This window comes from Desmodus rotundus, chromosome 3 (genome assembly GCF_022682495.2).
Source record: "Desmodus rotundus isolate HL8 chromosome 3, HLdesRot8A.1, whole genome shotgun sequence".
In the NCBI taxonomy this organism is placed as follows: domain Eukaryota; kingdom Metazoa; phylum Chordata; class Mammalia; order Chiroptera; family Phyllostomidae; genus Desmodus; species Desmodus rotundus.
This window is the reverse complement of record NC_071389.1, coordinates 28,926,826-28,949,051: the sequence shown is the minus strand read 5'-3', so window position 1 is coordinate 28,949,051 and position 22,226 is coordinate 28,926,826. Positions and strand designations below refer to the sequence as shown.

At 53.5% G+C, this 22,226-nt stretch overlaps 1 protein-coding gene across 2 annotated transcripts; it reads right to left on the bottom strand.

The window, feature by feature from the left end:
• Positions 1 to 100: 100 nt before the first annotated feature.
• On the bottom strand, positions 101 to 20,250 carry IPO13 (importin 13). Of its 2 annotated transcripts, XM_024571186.3 has the most exons (20): positions 19,319 to 20,249; positions 16,840 to 17,576; positions 11,538 to 11,678; positions 11,284 to 11,425; positions 11,017 to 11,183; positions 10,685 to 10,805; positions 10,451 to 10,598; positions 9,858 to 10,039; positions 9,752 to 9,778; positions 9,443 to 9,577; positions 9,123 to 9,266; positions 7,732 to 7,812; positions 6,828 to 6,965; positions 6,539 to 6,635; positions 3,529 to 3,581; positions 1,221 to 1,287; positions 1,074 to 1,132; positions 833 to 922; positions 357 to 538; positions 101 to 268 (listed from the first exon to the last, which is right to left on the bottom strand). In XM_024571186.3, exons 1-20 carry the CDS (start codon positions 19,400 to 19,402, stop codon positions 172 to 174), a joined length of 2,892 nt encoding a protein of 963 aa, XP_024426954.2. In that variant the 5' UTR covers positions 19,403 to 20,249; the 3' UTR covers positions 101 to 171. The 2 variants fall into 2 exon arrangements, 1 of the variants encoding a protein (XP_024426954.2); XR_006656931.3 differs by lacking the exons at positions 101 to 268; positions 357 to 538; positions 3,529 to 3,581 and having other exon boundaries at positions 843 to 922; positions 19,319 to 20,250.
• Positions 20,251 to 22,226: the final 1,976 nt, after the last annotated feature.

The following is a 22,226-nucleotide window of genomic DNA, read 5'->3' as shown; positions in this document are numbered from 1 at the left end:
GGCCTGGGTCCAAGCATCCTTCCATCCTAGCCCAAGGCCTTCTGGGGCCACTCAGTTAGGTGGTAGTGGCAGCAGAAAGGAAGCAGAGACAACAGTGCTGTGAGGGTCCAGGTTTACTCTTTGGGTGCAGGGAGGAGTGAGGAGGAGGAGTGGGTGGGACGGTAGCGCCCCTCAGTAGTCAGCTGTGTAGTCTGTGCCATGCAGGCCCCGGCACAGCAGTGTGAACTCCTTCACCATCTCTTTTACCCGCCTCTTGTTCACTCGCTCACTGAAGGGGAGAAGGGAGAGCAGGTTAGCACCATCCGCCACTATCGCCTCTTCCAGACCAGAGCCCAGGCCCCACCTGCTCTGCTCACCGAAGGATCTGCTGGCTGAAGGTGTCCTTCTGTTCAGGACTGAGGCGGGCAGAGGGAAAACCAGGTGGCTGCAATGCCTCCTTGATCCACATGCTCAGGAGGCTGAAGCAGTGTTTGTTCAGAGCAAACAGGATGTCGGCAAAGCAGTCCATGAGGCTGCGGGAGGCCTGGCCCCCAATGGCCTGAGGAAGACGGGTTCTCAGTATACCAGGCCTTGCCCCCTCTGCAGCAAAGGTGCTGAGCCATGCTCCACCCCCTCACACAGCTCCTCAGCCACACTGCATAAGACAAGTGAATGCTGCTTTTTGAGAGCCAGCTGGTCCCCCAGTGACTCTTACAACTTTCAGGCATTTAAATAAGAAAGAAACAGAATCAGAGAGTTCAGGGAACCCGAGGCTCAAGGTTCCCAAAAGGGCAGCTGCCACAGCAGCGAGGGCCACCACACCCCCATCAAGCCCCCACCTGCTCCACCTCACCTCCAGCACTGCTATGAGCAGCACACGGCCGTCCTCCTGTACTACCTTTCCCACGGGTTCTACTTCCCCGCATCGAGGCAGTAGCTCTGTCTGTAGAGGATGGAGAAGCCTGTAAGCCCCAGCTCCTTGCCCCTCATCCTGGAGACAAGACCTGTACACCACACCCCTACCCTCTGGAGGCCTGAGCAGGGCAGGCTGGGTGTAGGGGGGGGGGGTTGTCAGGGGTCAGCCTGGCACTCACAAAGAAGCCACAGGAGGCCTTGACAGTAGGTGCCTCAGGGAACTTGAGGGCCAGCACAGCTGTGGGAGAGGCAGAGGCAGATCAGATGGGGCCTAAGCATCCTTGAGAGGGGGCCCCAGGCCCACCTGTGCACTTGGCCATACTTACCACACTGGAACACGGCTTTGACATCCAACCGTTCACACAGGAACAAATCTGGCTTCCGCTTCAGAGCCTGCAGGAGGTGGAGCTGGTAAGGCCAGCCCCAGCCAACTCCAAGGACCATCCTCCCCCCACTCACCTGCCACCCCAGGGCCCAGTGTCACACACCACAGGCAAAGGCTGCCAACACTAGCTACCCAGCCATCTCTGGGGCATCCAGACCATCCCAGAGTTCAGTAGGCCAGGAGGGAAGCAGCCAAGGAATGCTAGGTACATGTACGTGTACATGAATACACTGGTATATATCAGCGAGGGTGGGGTTCATAATGCAGATAGCTTGGGTCCCAAGTTACTCCCTGAGCAAACACCTTCCCCTCTCCCCTCCATCGGGGCCAGGTTCCTGCAGGCTCCAGGTGGCCAGCAGTGACCTGGCTTTGACTCATAGAGGGAGCTGAGGCCTCCTTTGTTTATTAACAGGACAGCAGGAAGAAGAGATAGCAGCTGGACAGGGAACACAGCCCAACAGCCCCCTACCGTGTCCTGTCATTGAGCAGACACCCTTCAGATCAGGAAGAGGAAAAGGGGGGTAGGAGCCTTGGAGCCACGGCCCCACCTTTCCCCCAGGGTGCCCTGTGTCCAGGCCCTTCTCAGCCATGCCCATCCCAGGAGCCATGTTGCCATGTCGGGGGGTGGAGGGAGCACCGGGGGCAGATAGCCCGCCCCAAGCGGTACCAGGACACGACTGGCACATCCTCAGGTCACAGGAGGTGCTCTGTGCAGCTCCAGCCATTGTCAGACACTGCTGTTCCCCAGAAGCCTCCCAACGCATAGCACACGGGCCCTAACCCTGCAGCTCCGACACGCCTTCCAGTCCGCCACGCTCACTCACATGCAGACGCTCCCACAAGCACCCTCACTGAAACACCCTGCTTACCCTCAAACACACTTCTATCACATCCCTTACACACGCACCTCCCACATTGCCACATTCGCAACACGCTCTCACTACATGTTTACGCACCCAGTCCCCCACATCCCCAACCATGTCCACACCCACACCCTCAACCTACCCACTCTTCTGTCCAGCACATGTGTCCTCCCAACACACCCACCTACAGATACACTCACACACCCTCACCCCCATAGCTGCCCCCACACACACCCATCCAGGCCCAGAACACACTCCCTATTCCCCACTCCTTTCACCTGCCCCCCAAAGAAATGACAAGTTACAAGAGAGTGAGAACCATACCCACTGCTGCTCACCCTTACACCCTCCGCGCCCAGCAGAGTACCAAGCATGTAGTACACCCTCAGGAAATGTTTGTGGAATGATTGAGCAAAAAACTACATTATTTACATTAGCCCACAGGACTCCCCCAACCCGAAGGAACCCCATTATACACAGAACTCCCATATACTAAGCCCACATTCCCACAGCCTAACACATATCTCTCCCAAATACACATACCCCAATACAGACATACCAACACCACAACATATATGCTATCCGCCATAATACACAGTGCTTCCCACAGCCCGACACACACATGCTTCCCACACATATCAACATTCAAAATCCATCAATGACTATAACACATCAACATAAAACAGGCATCAATGCACATGTCCACACTCCAATTACACATCCAACGTAATGCTCATACTACTTACAGCAGTTACGTGGTTTCTGTTCTTCCCAAACCAAACTCCAAACACAGGAAGTAAGGTCCAGCAAACACCACGTGCAAATCAAACACACCCAACTCGGTCTCACAGTGGAGCCAGCACCCACCTCCCAGCAGCAGCACGACCCATCCGCCAGCCCCACTCTGGGCTCCTCCGCAGCACACTCATCTCGGCCCCTCCCTTCGGAGCTCCTCCCAGCCTACCTCTCAAGAGCAGACTGGGGCACTGAGGCAGGCAGTTCCCGGCAGGAGCACGGGGACGGTGAGCCCCAGGCCCTTAAACTCCAGTCCTATCCCTGAACTTCTTGGGCACCCCAGCCGCATAGGAGCTGCTGGGCACAGTTACCACCCCTCCCATGCCCACCCTCACCAAGCCAGCCCACTCCCTCCCTTTGGGATCAGCCTCTCCCTGGCCTTTGTAGGAGACTGAGCTAGCTGAGGCAGAGGGGCACTAAAGGAGAATGTTGGGTTGTCAACTTCCACGGAAACAGATGAAGAAACTCTATTCAACTGAACAGAAAAAAAATTTGTCAACAGAAAGCTAAAAATAGGCTTAAATTGAATTTCAACATAAGAGAAAGAGAAAGAGAGAGAACAGAACGTGAATGAATAAAACTAAAACACACCTGTGCCTGGAGTTGCATAAATGAATCAACAATATCAGGATGATCCCTGGGCCCTAAAATATAATAAAGATGGAACTTAAGAAAAAATTATACAAACAGCAACTCAACCTCATATAGTTATGTGGGACTGAGAGCCTGCAGGGAGACAGCGTGGGGGCACATGAGCAGCAGGAAGCAAGATAAAGAAACAAAACATACAAAAACCATGAACTGGGAGAAGCCCAACAGAAAGAGACGGCAAAGTGAAGGACGGGCCTGCCCCAGCTCCCTCCCAAGGGGCTTCCACCTATTCCCCACTTCTCCTCAGGTCGGTCCCCCAAGTGACTCTTCGGTGCTTGAGCAATGCTGGACTCCACACAGCTGAAGGAAGAGCCCCGCATTCTTGCTTTGGCCTCCGGCAGGCTGGGGCAGCCCTCCACTGCTTCCTAGCACATACCTCCCCATCACTAGCTATCGAACCGGAGGGCAGGGCTGGTTGGTTCTTGGTACCTCCTTTGGAGGCCTGGGTGAAGACCCTGAAATGGCCAGGGTGTCTGGACCTGAGCAGATGCCCCCTCACTTCGATGGCCTTAGGGCTCTTGGTGTGGCCATGGAAAGGAACTTATGGGGTCCACTTAAACCAAAGGACTCCTTCTTGGGTAGGGCAGTGCCCAGTGCGCTGCAGGAATGGCCAGGAAAGCCCCTGGCACGACCTAGGGAAGGAAACTGCATCTTGAGGCCAAAAATGAAAGTCCCACCCAGCAAAGCCCCTCCACATGGACACGGACTCAGCAGAGAGCCAGGCTGAGGGCTGAGGACCAGCTCCTACCATCATCCCCATGGAGAAAGAGGGAACCCAGCTAATGTATCGCCCCATGGTGCAGTGGAAGGGCAGAGCCCGAGGAAGGGATGGCAAGACTGGGACAGCATACAGGTAAGAGGACCACCCGGTCCTTGCAGACAACCAACAAGCCCAACAAATAGGAGACTGGACAATATTCTGCCTCCAGTTCTGATGACATCTGTGGCAGGATCAGGCATGTGCCTGCAGCTCCCACCCGGGCCCACTCCGCTCTCGAGGGGAGGCACTGCAGGCGCACCTGCCTGAGACACCACTAAGGAGCTGTGTGATCTTGCGCAAGCCACACTCAGTTTCCCCACTGTAAAGCAGGTAATAATCTCGTCCTGTTTTCTTCTCCAGGCTATGAGGAGCCACTGATAAAACCTACCCCTTTCACATCTGAGCCCTGAGTTACTCAAGTCCTGGGAGGTGAGGCCCAATGTGCCCCATTCCTCGGACCCAGTGCAGACAACAGGTTGACACGCAACAGCCACCCTGCCAGTGGTGAGCCAGACAGTGAGGAAGAAAGGTTCCAAGGGCGGGGAGCCCTCAGCCTCCTTTCTTCAACAGCATCTGATGTCTGCTCTGTGCTGGCCTCATTCTTGACACGGGATGCCAGGGAGAAGAGACCCAGGCTTGCCCTTGAGGGGCTTAGTCTAGGGACAGAGACGACAGGAAGGCTGATTATTGAGTGTAATTGGTGCTTTATCAGCAGTGTGTACATGATGCAGGTTCAGCACAAAGTCAGAGGCACCTGATTCTGCCGCACAGAAGCTTCTGAAGAATGATGCTTGGGTAAGGCATGAAGGAAAGAGAGTTCACCCAATAAAGGGCTTTGGGCATTCCAGTTCAGAGGAACAAGGCACAGGGACCAAATGGGACACAGCAAGGGAAGAGTCAGCGTGGCTGGACTGCTGGAGTCATGGGGAGGCTGGCAGGAGAGGACGCAGAGAGGTGTGCAGGAGCTACACCAGGTGGGTAGGAATGGGATGCTAACCTGAGGGCAATGGGGAGCAATGAAAGGGTTTTAAGCCAGGTGGGAAACATGCTTAGACTATGTTTCATAAAGAACATGACAGCTGCAGGGTGCCGAATGGATTGGAGAGAAGGGTGGCTGTCAGGAAAACCAGTTAGAAAGGTGTTGAGGTGATGCAGACACTATGCTGAGACTTTGGCCAAGGAGGTTGGGGAGAAGGGGGCAGACTGTGGGATAATGAGGAGCCAGGACCCGCAGGACTTGTCCCCAGCTGGATACAAGGAGTGAAAGAAGTGGAGTTGAGGATGATCACATCTGGGTTTCTGGCTCAGGTGTCTCCCCACTTTGGACCTACCCGTAGCCCACTGGAGCAGAGGCCAGCATCATGTGACCAGACACTGAGGGTATAAGCAGAGAACACTCTGGCTCCAGCTGAGACCCCTGGCGAGCCTCAAGCTTGCGGGCATGCATCCAGGCGAGATTTATGAGGCTGGCGGAGAACAGTGCTGTTTCATTTCCAAGTTAGAAGCCTGGTTAGACACCACAGGAAGCCTAGAGCCCCCTTTTCCCAACTCTCTCAGGCTGAGGGCCACAGTGAATGGGGTGCAGGGGGTAGGACCACAGCCACAGGCTTTTGGCTTGGAAGGGAATAAGCCTCGATGCAGGAAAAGGACTCTGTACTCACTGAGTACTTGTGTGCAAAAACCTCAAGCCAAGGGCCCAAAAGATGCTACTTTAATGCCTACAACAATCCTATCAAGTATAAGATACCTCCATTTCACAGATATGGAAGCAAAGGCTTTGCAAAGGTAAGTGACTTGCCCAAGGTCACACAACTAGTTGGTGGTGATGAGTTTAGAATCTAAGTGTACCTGATTTCAAAGCCCATGCTCTTTCTACTTTCAATTATACCCCAAAGAAAAGGAGCCAGCCTGGTACCCCAAACCCCTCAGAGCTTCTGGCCCTATCTGCCCCATCATCCAGACTGGCCCTGAGCCCAGCATGCCAGAAGACGTCATTCACTCTCTTATCCACTTCAGCCTAAGTGTCAGCTATTTGTAAGGTGACAGTTACTGATTCCATAAGTTTCCCGTCAAGTTGCGTGTGCAACTCAGGGGACAGAGGAGAATGGAGTGGGCAGCTTTGGCTCCCCAGTCGGGGAAGCAGAGGCAGTGGCAGTGGCAGCAGCAGCACAGACCCTGGGCAGGACCTACCTTGCTGGAAGAGAGTGAGTGTGACGGAGGTGACGAGCAGGAAGAGGGCCTCGACTGGGGGGAAGTGGGCAGGCTCATGAGCAAAGATGTGGACCAGCTACAACAAAGCAGGGAACGCCGGTCAGCTAGGCCCTGTCTCACAGGCCAGCCCAGCATCCCTGGAGTGCAGGTGAGGACCTCTGCCAGGGCAACCATCCAACCCCCTCCACTCACCGACCCCATCCTGGGTCAGACAGATCTCTGACTGGGATGAAATCTAGAACACTGCTGTCCCAATTAGAAGGCCCACCTGTCGAGTGAGGTCAAGAGCAGAGGCCTGGGGGATGGTGCTATACATCCGGCCCAGCATCTCACACAGCTGTGGCACCATGGGGGCAAAGTCGTCCAGCAGCGTCTTAACAGACTTCTCGAAAATAGCGCACACCGCCTGGGGAGGAAGCGAAGGGGCCCATGAAATAGAAAACAAGATTACATTATAATCATCAAATTTGCTAAGCGACTAGATCTTAAGTATTCTAACCCCTAAAAAGAAATCCTGAGTATGTGACATAATAGAGGTGCTAATTATCACTATAGTGGCAATTGTTATAATATAGAAATGTATCAACCCACCATGTTGTGTACCTTGAATTTATACATTATTACATGCCAAATATATTTCAATTGAGAAAAAAAAAAAAAAGGAAAGTGGCCCTGGTCAGCAAGTCCCAATCAAATGGAACCGCGCGGAGGCCCAGCACAGAGGAGGCCTGAGAAGGGTCCTTTACCTACGAGGCTTGCTCGGCTTTGCGAACCCTCATCCTGGAAGGCAGGAGGCAGAAAGGTCCTTTTCAGAGGGGCACAGGCCGGAACTTTGTAACTCAACCCTTCCTACTTACATCTCTACCATTTCCTGTCTGGGAACAGCAACAGCAGCAAAACCCTCAAATGAAAGAGACCAAAGGTAGGTCTCTGATGCTAACGTGGATCCCTGACCGTCACTCGGCCACAACATCATAGTCCTTTGGTTGAGCACTTCTTGTGATACTGGAAAGTTCTGAATGTCTTCCCAAAAAACTCCTTATATCTATGGGACAGGATTCGCCTCCTTTATTTCTTCAAGACCATTGCAAGCTTCAGTGGGGCAGCAACACCTCCCTCCTGCTCTTCCTCTGAGAAGTCACCATGGGACAGACAGCAGGGTCCGGGCTCACCTCCACCACCTGCGCATCGTTCAGCCATTTGCTCAGCACTTTCTGGATCAGCTGGAAGACCTGCTGCAGCACCACTACCACCTGGAGACACAGGAAGAAGTAAGATGCCCCCATCAACACTGTCACCCACCCGAGTAGATCGTGGAAGTAGAAAGTAGGCCAGGGGTTCCAATTCAAACCTTTCACCCCTAGGCTGCATATTGAAGGCTCAGCTCATGAAACCCTGGCGGAAGCAGTGTTTGCTCAAAGCCCCGTGAATGAAAGAGGATATCTGAATTCTAGGGATCCTCTCTCAGAAGAAGCCTCAAATTGCAAAGCAGGGATATTACGAGTGCTTCATAAGATTATTAAAACTTTGTAACTTTCAAAAAACCACTTCCTATTCACTTCTGCTCAGTAAAACTCTTAGTGTAAAAAGTCTGTGGGCTAGCCCCTGACGTGGAGACACTGTCTCACCCAGATAGGCTTAGGTTAGACAGCACCAAGGGATGCAGAGATGCAGGAGCAGAGAGCAGAAGGAAGTCCGGTGGGGGGGGGGGGGGTGAGGGAAGGCAGGATGACAGCTACCATAGAAGAACGGGCTCTGAAGCGGAGATTTAGTCTGGAGCCAAAGGGTAACTGGAACTGGGGTGGGGGGTTGAGTAGGGCAGCCGGGACACTGTGGCTTCATTTTCTTCCTCTTCTTGCTTTTTGGTGCCCGAGGAGAACACAGTGAAGGGGGTACTGGGAACAATGATCAACGCAGTCCCCGCACATTTGCACAAAATTTTACAGTATGCAAAGTGCTTTCACTAAAGGCCACATCTGCTACCTGGAAGCTGTATGAGATGAGCAAGCCCAAATTCTGATAGTCATAGTTTTGAGTGGGAGGCTGAGGCTCGCCCCAGATCAAACAGCTTGTAAGTGATCACCCAACCCCCTGTGCCCGAGCTTACTCCAGCATTTGTCACAGTGCTTTGAGACAATCTGTTTACATTATTTCCTCTGACTGGGAACAACTTGAAAGGAAGGACTGTTACATGTGGGACACGTAAGCATCCTCGGTGCCCACAGGGGACAGTGAATGCTGAAGTTTAAGGCCCCAGAGTTGGGGGCTAAATAGGGGTCCACAGTTACATCATGAAGGATAATGTCAGTGTCCCCTATGGGGTGGAGGAACCACGACAACACCACCAGAGTTGGGCTGGGGACAAAGACACCACCCATAGGTTGGGACAATGACATCACTTCCCACAGAGTGGGGGACAATGATAAGATAATTCACAGGGTCAGGGGACCAAATGCGTCATGCCCCAGGGAACAATGACAATATTACCCATAGAGTTGGAAGTGACAATGACATTCCCACAGGGGTCGGGGGTGGGGGCAATGGCAATGACAACATCACCCACGGGGTTGGGTCCCTGTGGCACTGGCAGCTTCCGGAGCTCAGAGCCTTCGTGATCATCCTCATGATGACTGACATCCAGTGTGGTGAAGAGGTTGGACAGGAGCCCCAGGATGTGCACAATGGCCAGCTTGTTGGAGGGATTGGGCTGTGGAGAGAAGCAAACTGAGTTCTGGATCTCCCAGCCCAGCTTGGAGCCCTGGCCCCAGTGCTGACTGCCAGCTCCAACACCACCCCCTGGCAGCACAGCCCACACAAACGGAAGCCCCAGAATCCCACCCCTGCCCCTCCCTGGCCACACACACCCCACCCGTGCTCACTCACTATCTCCTCTGCCAGCTTCTCCAGCTGCTGGATATAGGGTGAGATGAGCAGGTGCAGGTTCTTAAGGATCTCCTCCACCTGCAGGGCTGACAGCAGGAAGCCCAGAGCCTGCATCAGCCACATGCACTGACTTGTCTGTAGGACAGAACATGGTGGGGGTCAGTCCTGGATACACCTGCTTGAGGGTGGGGAGAATGAACCGACTGGGGAAGCTTCTGAGAACAGAGAATAAGGAACCACACGGTAGATAGTATTTCTGTGGGTCCTTGCAATGTCCCCAGGGAACCCCCTAGAAACTTTTGAGCTCACCTTGTGGATCTGTTTCATTAGCACATCCTGGGGATAAAAATAAGAAATATGGCATCAGAGCAATGGTGTGCCCCCAGGCCCGGCTCCACCCAGGACCCCTGCATACCTGGGAGACAGCCACAATGTTGGCGGCATAGGGTGGCAGGTCATACTTGCATTCTCGGCAGATCTTCTTGAGGGTGGATACAGAAGAGACGGAGAGCTCAGGATTGCCTAGGGCATGCAGCACGAGGGGCAGAACGCTGTTGATCATGACGGGGTGGTCAGCCAGCCATTCAGATAGAGCTCCTGGAGGAAGAAGGGAGAGGGGAAGGCATCTGAGGCAGGCCATGTGCTCCCAAGCAGGGTCGGGTTGCAGCCCCTGCATAGAGCAGTGCTCCTTCAGAGGACTGAATGGGCAAATATGCATGCACGTGACCAAACATTAACCTTAAAGCTGAGAAGCAGGAAGGAGTTACTCAGGAGAGGCCCAGCACTGCTATTCCATTGACAGTGAACTGGCCTCGCTGAATTGCAGCTCAATACACTCAGTAGGAAGGACCCCTAGATGTGCCAGGACAGTTAGTTGGCTGCAACACCAACTGCATGTGTGGGCCTCTGTGTCTCTCCCATTTTGGATAGGACCCAGCAGGCTGGCTATAGCTGGGATGGATGCCTACGGCTCTGAGAATGTGCTCATGGGTGTGTACCAAGTCTCACCAATGGTGAACATGACGGTGTCGGCCAGCTGCACGTTGCTGATGCTGATCCGTGGAATGAGGCCAATGAGCCCAGGCACCACATCAGAATAGTTGACGTCGATGGTCTCTGCGATGGATTGGAAGCCATAGAGCAGGGCCTCTGTGTGCTGGGGAAAGAGGGAGCCACTGGCTTGGCTGAGGAGCACGGTGTGACAGGTCTGGGAGGGCTGAGGGAATCAGGCTTGGGGGGTACCTGCCAGGAGTAGGGCTCCTCTGAGCTGGTGAGCAAACGACCCAGCTTGTCATAAAGGTTGCTGAGCAGCTCGGCCCCCAGCATTTCATAAACATACATGAGCGTGTCTGAGATGTCCACCCTGAGAAGCAGATGAAGGCCTTGTATACAGCCTGGATCCTGCCCCCAAGCCCAGGAGCCCGCCCTGGTCCCCTCAAAACCCCATAAAAGTGCTTAGAGAACAGAGAAAGGGGTCCCAGGATTCAGAAGGCCTGGACTTGGGCCCCTCCCCTCACTGCCTTCATTATATTTCAGGACTCTGTTTAGGGCTAGCATTGGCCTGCCACCATCACCTGTAAATTCGGAACTGTTCCTTCTCGTCTGAGGACCAGAATCCATATTCCTCATCAGAAGGGAACTGGGCCTTGTGCAGAAGCACATCCACCAGCTGGAAGTAGACCGGCCGGTACACCTGCTGGTACACAGCCAGCTTCTCTGCCTCAAAAGACAGAATGTCATCCTGAGAGAGCCAGGGAAGAGTATTAGCCACCTCACCGGCAACCACCAAAGCCCACCTTCTTTCACCACAGCCCCTCCTACTGGAGGTAACGTAGACACACCTGCAGTGTGTACCAGAAGGTGAGGGTCAGGGAGCTGGTGGTCTCATTGACAGGATAGTGGCCAGGGATACCCGTGCAGAACATGATCATGTTGACAAGTGCCAGGAAGCTCTGCCAGTGCTCCACTTGGTCCAGCAAGGCCCTGGGAGGGAGAAGATAGAGTAGGGGTACTCCACTGCCCCCGAGAGGCCTCTGTGACCCCTCTCCCCCCTTAGAGTACCTTAAGTTCCACCCCCAGCTGCCCCACTCCTCACCGAGAGTGGTTCTCGCCCAGGGCCACAGCAATGCGGCAGATGCCATGGGAGGTCTCCATGTCCCCATTCTGCACTGCCTGTCGCAGCTGATCCTGCAGTCCCAGCACCAGTGGGATGAGTTTCAGGAGTGTGTTCACATACCTGGAGGCATGAGGGGAGGAGACCCATCAGAGCCGTCTGCCCAGCCCTCAGCAGATTTGAAAGAAAGGCATATTCTCTGTCTTCCATTAAGGCCCCTCCCCACTCCAAATCCAAAGAGAAAAGAGGTCAGAGCCTGCGTGGCAGCTCTGAAGCTGCCCGTGTTGGGAAGAACCTTAGGTCAGACACCTCCGGGGCAACGCTGGACAGGAAGCGTAAGGTCAGAATGACGGGTTCGTCTGTGCTTCTTACTAGACTTAGAATTGACGCTGGAATGCATTAAGAGTTTGGAGGAGTTTAGGATGAGGTAAATGTATTTTGCATGTGTGAAGGACATACATTTTAGGGGGCCAGTGGGCAGATTGTTAGGGGTTGAATTGTTTCCCCCTCCAAAAAAGTTGAAGTCTTAACCTCTAGTACCTCAGAATGTGACATTATTTGGAAATAGGGTCATTACGGATAAGGTCATGTCAGGGGGGTCCCTAATACAATATGACTGGTGTCCTTATAAAAATACATCCATGTGAAGACAGACACCTGCAGGGAGAATGACATGTGACAGAGGCAGAGAGTAGAGTTACGCAGCTACATGCCAAGGAACAGCAAAGAGGGCCAGCAAACCACCAGAAGCTGGGAGGAGGCAAGGAAGGATTCTCCTACAGATTTCAGTGGGAGCCGACACCTTGGTTTCAGACCGCTAGCTTCCATAACGGTGCGACAGTTAATCTCTGCTCTTTAAAGCTGCCGAGTGTTTGGTACTTTATGACAGCAGCTCCAGGAAACTAATTACGGACACTGTTTAAGGAGACTGAACAGGATGGGAGAAAGAAGAGTTAACACAGGCTCGGGAACACTGTTAAAGGCTTTAAAAGGCAGCAACAGCTCCTAAGAGCATCAATCTCTGTCTTCCACCCACCCCCTACCAAATCCTAAATCCTATGTACTCTGGCAGCAGGAAGGGAAAGCAGATGATGAACTCAGAGAGCTAAGAGGCAAAATGAACAGGACTTGATGTGAAGATGGGAAAGAGTCAGGGAGAAGTCTCAGGTTACTGGCTAAACAACCAGGTAGATAGTGGGACTGTTTCCTGAGACCTGGAGTGGGGGCTGGAGGGGGAGAGCAACAAACACAATGGTAGGCCGGACAGTGAGACGTTCAGTGTTAGGCATGTTTAGTCCCAGCTACTTGGAGAGATATGCAGGTAGAGGGGTCCAGAGAATTGGATATAAAAACACGTAACCCGACAGAGAAGTTAGAGGAAGAGACAGATTTCGGAGTCATCAGATGGCTGGGGAATTGCTCAGGAAGGCAGTGCTGAATGAGAAAAAGAAGGCAGTCCAGCTCAGAGCTCTGAAGCTCAGTGATCCCTAAGGGAGAAGAAGCAAGGAAGCACAGTACAAGAAAGAAATGGAGAGGATGCCGGCCCATCCACTGGACTCCTCCCCAGTAGCTTCCTCTACGGAGATCAGATTAAGCAGAGGAAGTGACACTCTCAGGAGGGATCAGATGCTTAGGACCCATGTGCTGTCAATCACAGTGTCACCATACCAATCTATGCAGAGGTGGGAGGGGGGAATACTGAGAGTCCAGGAATCTGTCTGCACTCACCCAAAGCAGGTTGCTAGGCAGGTAGCCTCATAACCTTAGGCGTAAGATGTGGACGAGGCAACCAGTCTAGTATGCTGCCCTCCACACCCCATTTCTGGTGAGATGAGATGTCCCTGCCGGCACACCCCAGCCCAGAGACGGCCCCAAGGCCACTGCCCAGAGACAGCTGGGAAGGCTTCAGCCTCATGATCCTGACACCGGCTGGACCAGCAGACAATGGGCACCTTCAGGCCAGACTCAGGCACAAAGAGCAGGAGCACGGCCAAGGCCATGACCCATGAGTTCCCCAGCCGCTGAGATGGGGGCAGGAGATAGTGCCCTACCCTCAGAGCATCCCCACTATATTCCAAAGCTCCTCACACCTGCCAAAACCCATGTACTCAGTAGGTCCTCAATGAAGGTTCTTAATTTGTCTCAGCTGAGCCTTATAATAAGTCAAGGACAATATAGCTCAGAAGGACTCAGATTATTACTCAAGGTCATACAGAAACTTAGAGATAGGTTCCAGGCTGAGAAAGGCCCTTACACTGCTGCAGGTCTGCTTCTCTTTTAGGGCCCAACCTGAGTTTCCCCAAAGGATCTGTGAGTATCTCAGCCCACATGTCAAGTCCTAATTGAGGGGGGCATCCAAGAGCCTATCTAATTCGCCTTCTCTCCTCCCCCAGCCGCCAATGAAGTTTTTCCAGAATTAAAAACATATTACAGGGGGGAAAAACACTTCAAAGGAGAGAGAGCTGGGCAAGCAGCAGCAGCAGTGGAAGAGGAGGGGGAACAGGGTGATTGGAGTGCAGCCTTAGCCGAGGGGAGGGCGATGTCTGGAAGCCTGGGCAAGGCAGTGGCTGGATGGCCCAGGAGTCAACCACTGAAGGCGACTTTCTCAAGCCAGTGCTAGGGAACTAGACAAGAATGGGGCAAGGTTCAGACTCTGACTCTGGGCTGGGTGCAGCCCACCCACTGGGAAAACTCTTGCATAGACTTTCTACACCTGGGCACCTATGCCTGAGACCTGTGAGTAAACAGGAAAAAAAAACCCTGAAGCCCCCAGAAGTTTCTAGTGTGGGGGAAGGAGACAAGAGAGGATGTCTTTAGGGCCATGGCTGAGACTGGTTCCAGTCAGTCAGCTCAAGCTGCTGGGACACGGCTGCTGGGACTCCTTAGCTGCCACTCACACTGAGCTCAGCCCAGACCTGCAATTAGAGATCCAGGAGCAGAGCTGAAAATGGGGAGAGTTGCTAAGCAACAAAGGGAGCTGCAGCCAATAGGCACTCAGGAGGCTGTGGGTTCCCTCACTGGCTTCTTGCTTGCTCATTCGTTCAGAAAAGAGGCATCAATTACCTGCCAAAGCCCTGGAGACTGGCTGGGCAGGTAAACCTGGGTGTATCCAAGGACATCCCACATCACCCACACACTGGCCCTGGCCAATTCCCCTCACCTAACTGTCTGAGCCCGACCAGCACTTGAGCTTCAGGCTGCCAAGAAAGGCCTTGACCTGGAACTTGGTACCCAAGTTAAGTTGGAAAACCTGGGAAACCAGGGGAAAAGCATCATACTAACTGCCAATGCAATAATGATATAAAATACTAGCAATGGCAGTTTATGGAGTGCACAGGAACCATGCTAAACCTTCCACAGACATGGTTTCATTATTCCCTAACAAAATATTCTTTACAAAATACCAGACACAGGCCCTGTACACATTATCCTATTTCAATCTAAAACTCTGTGAGGTCGATATGATCACACCCATTTTACTGATGAGGAAACTGAGGCTTAAAAGTGGCTCACCCAAGATCTTGGATCTAGGAAATGGACCATTTAAGATTCAAACTCAGATGTGATTAATGCCAAGGCTAGCGCCATTAACCACTTCCTTATGCTTTCTCTTTCAGTGTCGCTTTCCCCTCCAACTCTGCCAAGGGCTCCTGAAGCCCCGTATCTGAAATGTTAACGTCAGGCCTCCAGTCTTACCCAGGCCAGTCCACCTTATTCCAAAAATTTCATCATGCCATTTTCTCTGCTTGAAATCTTTATATCATCCTCGGGGTGAAGACTGAAATCTTAAACTGGCTGACAAGGTCCTACAGGATCTGGGCCCAGATCTCCTACAACTGGCCCTTAAATCCTGCTGTCCACTCACCAGGCTCTCTCGCACCCTTGCTTGGGCTCTTTCATTAGTCTCACCATAGCCATCACCTCCACCTGACTAACTCTTACATAGCCTTCAAAGCACAGCTTAGTTGCACCTCCTCTGGGAAACCTTTCACAACCCACAGACTGGGTTCAATGCCTCTTCTAGGCTCTTACAGCAGCCCAGCTCTCTCCATTAGAGTATTTATCACGATAACTATACTTGCCCATCCATGTATCTACTAGGTTATGAGCTTCTAACGTGCAGAAATCAACCCATTCATCTTTATGCTCCTAGTGCGCAGCACAGGGCCCAACACAGAAACAGGTGTTGCTTCATAAACATTTGCTGAACAAACACCTTACTACACTCACTTGCCTTCTTTTGAGTCCATAACTGTACCTCGGTGCTGCCCACCACAGGCCTGTGTGCCTGCTGTCGTTTCTGAAGCCTGCAACGCTCTCTCTGCCCCCCAACCTCTCCCACCCCTGCTCCTACCCCTCATCACTCAGGAAACTCCTACTTTTCACCCTTTCAAAAAGTACTGAATGCCACAAAGTGCTGCCAGGCACAATGTGACAAAATAAAATGACAGCGTGCCTATCTTCCCAGAGCTAAGAAACTAATGGGGAGACATACATTAATTTATAATGAAACTGTGTTGTGGGCTAAGAAGGAAAAACACTGGGAGCTCTGAGATAAAATAATAGAGAAGCCAAACTTAGGCTTAAAAATCATTGAGGACGTGAAGTTTCCGCTGAGGCAGAGGTGATATGTCAAGTACCTGTGATGGTTCAGAGCCTAGGAGGAGCGTGGGACATTCAAGGAATTGAAAAGACTGTAAGAGTGAAGAGAGCAAGGAGCGTGGCATGAGATGAGGCTGGAGATGCCATACTGTGCAGCATCTCTGTCAATCACAGTGAGGATTCTGAACTTCATCCTAAGAGCAGGGAGAAGCCACTGAAGGGTTCTGAGCAGAAAGGGAAGTTGAGCAACTCATTCTCAAAAGATCACCCTGGCAGCTGAGTAGACAATGAAGGGTGTAAGAAGCAAAACCAGGGGACTGGTGGGAAAGCTCTACAGTCATCTGGGAGGTGACGAAGCTTGGACTACAGTGGTAGCAGTGGAAATGCAACAAAACAGATTTGCAATGTGGTAAGGGTCAGAATAGCCAGAACCCAGCTGAGGGAAAGAGGAGGGTCAACTATGTTAATTGAATAACTCATTGGATGGTTAGTCATTTGATGTCTGTCTCCCTCTCTGAATCATAGGACAGGGGTCATGTCTTGATTGGTTCCTTGCTGTACGTCCAGCACAGGACCACACACTCAGTAGGCACTCAACTAGAATTTATTGAACAGACAGATGGAGGGACGTGTGGCTGGTGGAGCAGACTGTCCCTCTCTGGAAACGTGGGGACCAGCTCACCTCTGGGCATCAGGCTGCGAGATGGCATTGACAATGGCCTCCACACTGCTATCGAAGAGCTCCGAGTCCTGCAGAGCAGTGAAGGCAGCTTGAATGAGCGCCTCGCAGTCCTGCAGTGGCACCTCCAGCTGCACCCAGCTGGAAAAGCACTTGAGCACCTTCTGACGCACACAGCTGGGTGAGCTGGGCTGCTGCAGCAGCTGCTCCAGCAATGGAAAGACAGCCCCACACTCCATTGCCAGGCTGGTCCGCACCAGGCCTTTGCGATACTGGGGCAGGCGACTGGTCTGAAATTCCTCAGGCAGCACTGTCAGTAGCTCTAGCAGAGCCAGGCAGCGACCCTGGCCATCCACTGGTGAGTCCTCAGCCTGGAAGAGTCGTACCATATCTGCCACAGCACATGGCCAAGCGTCAGGCATCATGCTGAGAGCCAGCGAGGCCAGTGCCACACACAGCCGAGTCAGCACAATCTTGGAACCACTGGCAAAGCAGGTGATCTGAGTGAAGAGCTGTGCCTTTAGACTTTCATACTGGTCAGTGGGGATGTCACTCCAGTAGCGAGAGATCTTGATGTGCAGGGCACTGGCCCCAAAGTACTGGATCTCAGGCACCTTGTTGTGCTGCAATAGCTGCCAGCTGAAGTGCCAGGCCTGTGGGGAGACCTGGGCCTGCATCAGCCACTTCTGAGCCAGGTTCTTGTTCTCAATGTTGGGGTCATAGTAGAGCTGGTGCAGCGCCTGCAGGACAGCACAGGATTGAGCAGGTGCTAGCCACTCTGGATCCTGCCAGAGCCCAGGAAAGAAGGCGTGATTGGTCCTGCAAGACTGCTCTCTCTTTCTGACTGAGGGGCTGAGCAGAAAGGGAGAGCTCAAGGCCCTGCAGTTTCCTGGGCCTGGGGTCCTGCCGATATCTTGAGAGCCTGAACTTTGTCCATGCTCTATCATATCCTCTTCTCCTTATAGCAAAACATTATGGGTCCAAAGAGTGAATCTCCACAAGAAAGCATACACACCCAAAAAAAGAGGAGACTGAGCTCACCAAAGGGGAGGCATGTGAGGTAAAGGGCAAGGCCCAGGTGGAAGGAATGGATCCACAGGGATGAAGCTAAGCCTGAGAAGAGCACAGAACAGCCCGAGAGGCCCTGACCCTCCCAGGCACAGCTGTTCCCATCAACTCCAAAAGCTCCATCAGCTCCCCTAGGATCATCCCTAGGTCACTCCAGATGCTGGTACCAAAGCCAGTGTGAAATGTGAGAAGGACTAAGACTGCCAGGCAGCCCTTGGGCAGAGACATACTGGAGAAGGGGGTGAGAAAACCCCTCAGAGAGTGCAGGAGAGGGTCCAAAAAGCTCATGCAGAGAAGGCTTAGCCTGCAGCCCTGGCAAATGCCTAGCCTGGAGCTCTCAACTAGCTGAATTCTCCAGGGTCCCAATTCCACTGGGACTTCACACAGCAAGAAAACAGATTTATCTCCCTGGTAGCACGTGGAACAGTGCGCCACCATGCCAACACTGCACAGCCACAGAGGGTGGCAGAGTGAGACTAAGACTCTGACCCCCTAACCAGTCTCCATCCAAGTAGACTTGGCCGTATCTGTCCCTCCAACAGCCAGTTATGGCCACGGTCCATGTTTGGCTGCTCAGGGATGCAGAGGCAGACAGAGAAAAGCAGCAGCAGGGAAGCATCCTCACCATTTGGTATGGTGAACAGGGCTCAAGAATAACAAATGAGTATCTGCAACTCTTCCCTATTTTCCATCAAAGTAGCCCCATTCATCCTGGGAGCAGGGATGCATTTCTGCATTCCAGGCCTCTGGGGGCAGAACCCAGAAGAGAACCAGAGAGGCAGTTTTCAAAAAAGACAGACGGGGCAGTGAGGGAGTCTGGGAGGGCCATGGCAGGAAGCTATATGGGCAGACAAGTAGGGAATAACCCCAAGGCTGCCAGCAAAACCGGGCCTCTTGGACCCCGCACAAAACAAAGGGGGCCAGCCATACTCCTGCCTGGCTTCATACCATAAAGGACCCTTCACCAAGAAAGAGTGAAAACATAACCCAGATTATTTTCTGAGCCCCTAGTTTCAATAAAAAGGGTCCAGGATGGTAGGGCATAACTATGGCTCCTGGGGACTGAGCTGCAGGGCTCCTGGGTTCCTGTTTCTTACTGCACTGCTCATGCAGTTCCCGAGGAGCTGGAGAACAGCCAATCTGGCCGGAGGTCTAGGCCGTCAGCACTCTGGTGGGACCATCCCAAGACCCTAGAGTATCTATCCACAGAGGACCCCTGTCTAAGGAGAGCCAAATATAGCCCATTAGAACACTGGAACACTGCTGTCCTGCTTGCCCAGAGAGACAGCCAATGCCAGATGTCCTGGGGGCACCATCCCAGCGGGCACCCAGCCCAGGCCTGAGCTCTGGCATTAATGTCAGCGCCCAGAACTTCTGCTCTGTCACTGGAGTGCCCACCCCAGGGCCCTCATACCTTCTCCACGTTCTCCACAGTGAAGTCCAAGGCTGGTGCTGCTCCAGCCCCTGCAGCCCCCAGCTGCTCCTCCCGCCGGTCCATCTTTGCTCCCTCCCCAGCAGGGAGGGGGACCCTGACCTTCTCCTGCCCCAGCCCCTTGGCTGCTGGCCCCCCTTGCTAGACCCTGGCTTGGGTGCCCAGGAAGTAATGCGGTGACAGGGGACCCAGGGTTGGCATGGCTGCCGAGGCCTCCCCACCTCGGTTGGGGGTGGGGGGAGGCTTGCCAGAACCCAAGAAGGGTGCTCTTAGGAGGAGACCCACTGAAGGGGACTCCGAGGAGGGAGCCGTCTGTGAGTTCTCAGACGGGGGTCCCAGTGGCAGGTCACGGCTCTATTTCCAGAATCTGTGAGGAGGGACTCATAGGGGAGGGAGGCCTGTGGGGAAAACCGAGCCCTTGGCCCGTGAGGGGTCACAGGGTCGATGGCCTGTACCCACAACACCCTCGTCTGAGTGCACTCCTGGGTCCAAAGAGGAGGTCACTGGGGTGGGAGGTCACGGGGGAGAGAGCCCTTCGCGGGTTACGGAAGGCGATCCAGCGAAGCGCGGGGTGCAGCTTCGACGGTCTGGAGCGAAGAGTCCGTAAGGTTGAGGGGCTGTGGCAGGTCCCCTCCGCTCGGCCTGGCCCGCGCTCTTCTCAACGCCCGGCTGTGGCCCCGCTACCGCCGCTGCCTCCGCCCCAGTGACTGACAGGCGATCGAGCCCGGCCGGGACGGGGCGGGGACCTTAACGAGGTGCAGGCTGCCCCGAGCGCCAGTTCTTGGCACCGTCAACTCAGGCCCCGTCCCTTCCCCTCATCTGCCCTGACTCGGCCCGGCCCGGCACGGCCCTGCAAGGCCAGCGGAACTGCGCGGAAACTCATTCCGGGTCTTCGGTCCTGTCCTCGCGCCAGTCCGCCCGCCACCGAGCAGGCGACGGAGCGGCGTGCCGCGCGAGGACCTCGCCGAGCCAAGGACCCGCCGCTGGGCACTCTGGGAAATGTAGTCCAATTGCGCCTAGCGGGAGGGCGGTGCCTGGCGGCAGAGGCCGGGAGCACGTGGGCTTGGGGACTTGTGGAACCCCACGAGCCCCGGGCTTACTGGGGACGAAAGGCACCGCCAGTGAAACCGGCGGGGGAGCTGCAGAGCAGCTCCCCGGGACTGTGCGACTCTCAAGGGGCGGGTGGATGGAGGTGGGAGTCCCAGGCTGGAGGAAAAGGGGTGTGTGTGTGTGTGTGTGTTGGACGGCGTATGGGAGTGGGAGTGGGAAGGACAGGTCACATTAGTGCTCTGCTTCGCCTGCATCCTAGGTCCCAGGAAGCGGCCCGGTAAGGCGTCGGCACCACTTTGAGGGGAAAGGGGGCTTGGCTGCCTCAGGAATGAGAAAGGACGGCTGTCGGAACCACCCTGGTGTGAGCAACCAGGAAACCTCGTACCATGGACAGTGCTCGGAGAATGTCATAAGGTTCTTGGCAGCAACTTCTCTTTATGTGTAATTAGAGTAGGACTAGCTCACACCTAAGTGGCTACGAACAGTGTTTTGCATACCTTACGCATCAATTCTCAACAACTATAAGGCGGGGGTTTTATTCATCATTTTCAGATGAGGAAACAGGTTGGGGAAGGTTGAGCTTATCTTGTCCCTGGGCTAGGGTAGAAGAGATCAGCCGCAGATACGCACGCCAGCGGCAGACCCCAGCAGCCCCTTCCCCTTCCCCCTTGTCCTTTTATTAACTCTTGCCAGCCCTTCAGCGGGGCGGTGGGCGGGAGGCGGGACCTGTGTTCTCGCGTTCAGTGGACCAACGGGCATGGGCAACAGCCGTGGAGACCTGAGAAGGCCGATGAAGGCTTCCCCGAGGAGGAAAAACGTGAAGAACGGAAAGACTGGGAGGAAGGGAGGGAGGGAGGAAACTCGATTAGCTGGTAAGCAAAGTCCAGTGGGATTCCTTTCACTCAACAAATCTTTATTTAGAAAGTGTTTGAAGTACAGCGAGTAACCTGTGTTCAGTGTAAGGGGATATAGGTGGGGTGAGGAAGGGGGAGGAGGTGAGTAACAGGTGAGGTTGGAAACACACGTTGGGAGCAGTAGACTCTTGAAGAGTTTAGACTTTATACTAAGTGCAATGTGAAATCATGATGGGGTTTCCAGTGGGTGCTGGCGACTGGGTTTGCATTTTAGAAAAGTCTACCTGTAATAAGTGGGATAAATGGAAGGAGGAAAGAGTAGAGGCAGGGGAAATTTGGAAGGAGGAAATAGGAAGCAAAAATAAAGTAACTGATTCCAGGTCTGTGCCCAGGGCTGCGACGTGCCCTGGCTCTGATGCCGAACGGAGATTTCACTGCGGAAGGACCGCGGGCGGGGGCGCAGAGTTAAGAGACTCGGGCCTGTGTTCAAAACCCGTCTCGCCCTTTTTCTAGCCTTAAAACCTTGACTTCTGAAACTCACTTTTTAAAAAATGAGAACAGCCCTGGCAGGTGTGGCTCAGCGGATTGGGTGCAGGCCTGCAAACAGAAAGGTCACTGGTTTTGTTTGCCAGTCAGGGCACATGCCTGGTTTGCGGTCCAGGTGCTCATTTGCAGGGCGTGCGAGAGGCAACCCATCAATGTATCTCTTACACATTGATGTTTCTCTCCATTTCTCCCACCTTCTCCCTCTCTCTGAAAGTAAATAAATAAAATCTTTTAAAAGATGAGAACAGTCATTCCTCCAGTGATGGACAAACTGAGAAAGTCTATGAATAGGGCTGTGCCCAGAGGCTACAACTTAGTAAATGTGAGTTTTTTTCGTGCTTCTAACCCAGGACTGCTTTTCACCACTGAGAGTTCCGCTGGTAGAGAAAGAAGCCAAGTCTCACCAACAATGGCTCCAGAACATGTTTCACAAACACCAC

Bases quoted from the DNA above. Each gene is read 5' to 3' on its own strand.
- IPO13 (XM_024571186.3), bottom strand. From the start codon at position 19,402: ATGGACCGGCGGGAGGAGCAGCTGGGGGCTGCAGGGGCTGGAGCAGCA. The intron at 17,577-19,318 runs GTATGAGGGCCC...GCTGTCCTGCAG, and splicing joins CTGTGGAGAACGTGGAGAAG to GCGCTGCACCAGCTCTACTA. The intron at 11,679-16,839 runs GTGAGCTGGTCC...TCATGCCTCCAG, and splicing joins TCGCAGCCTGATGCCCAGAG to GTATGTGAACACACTCCTGA.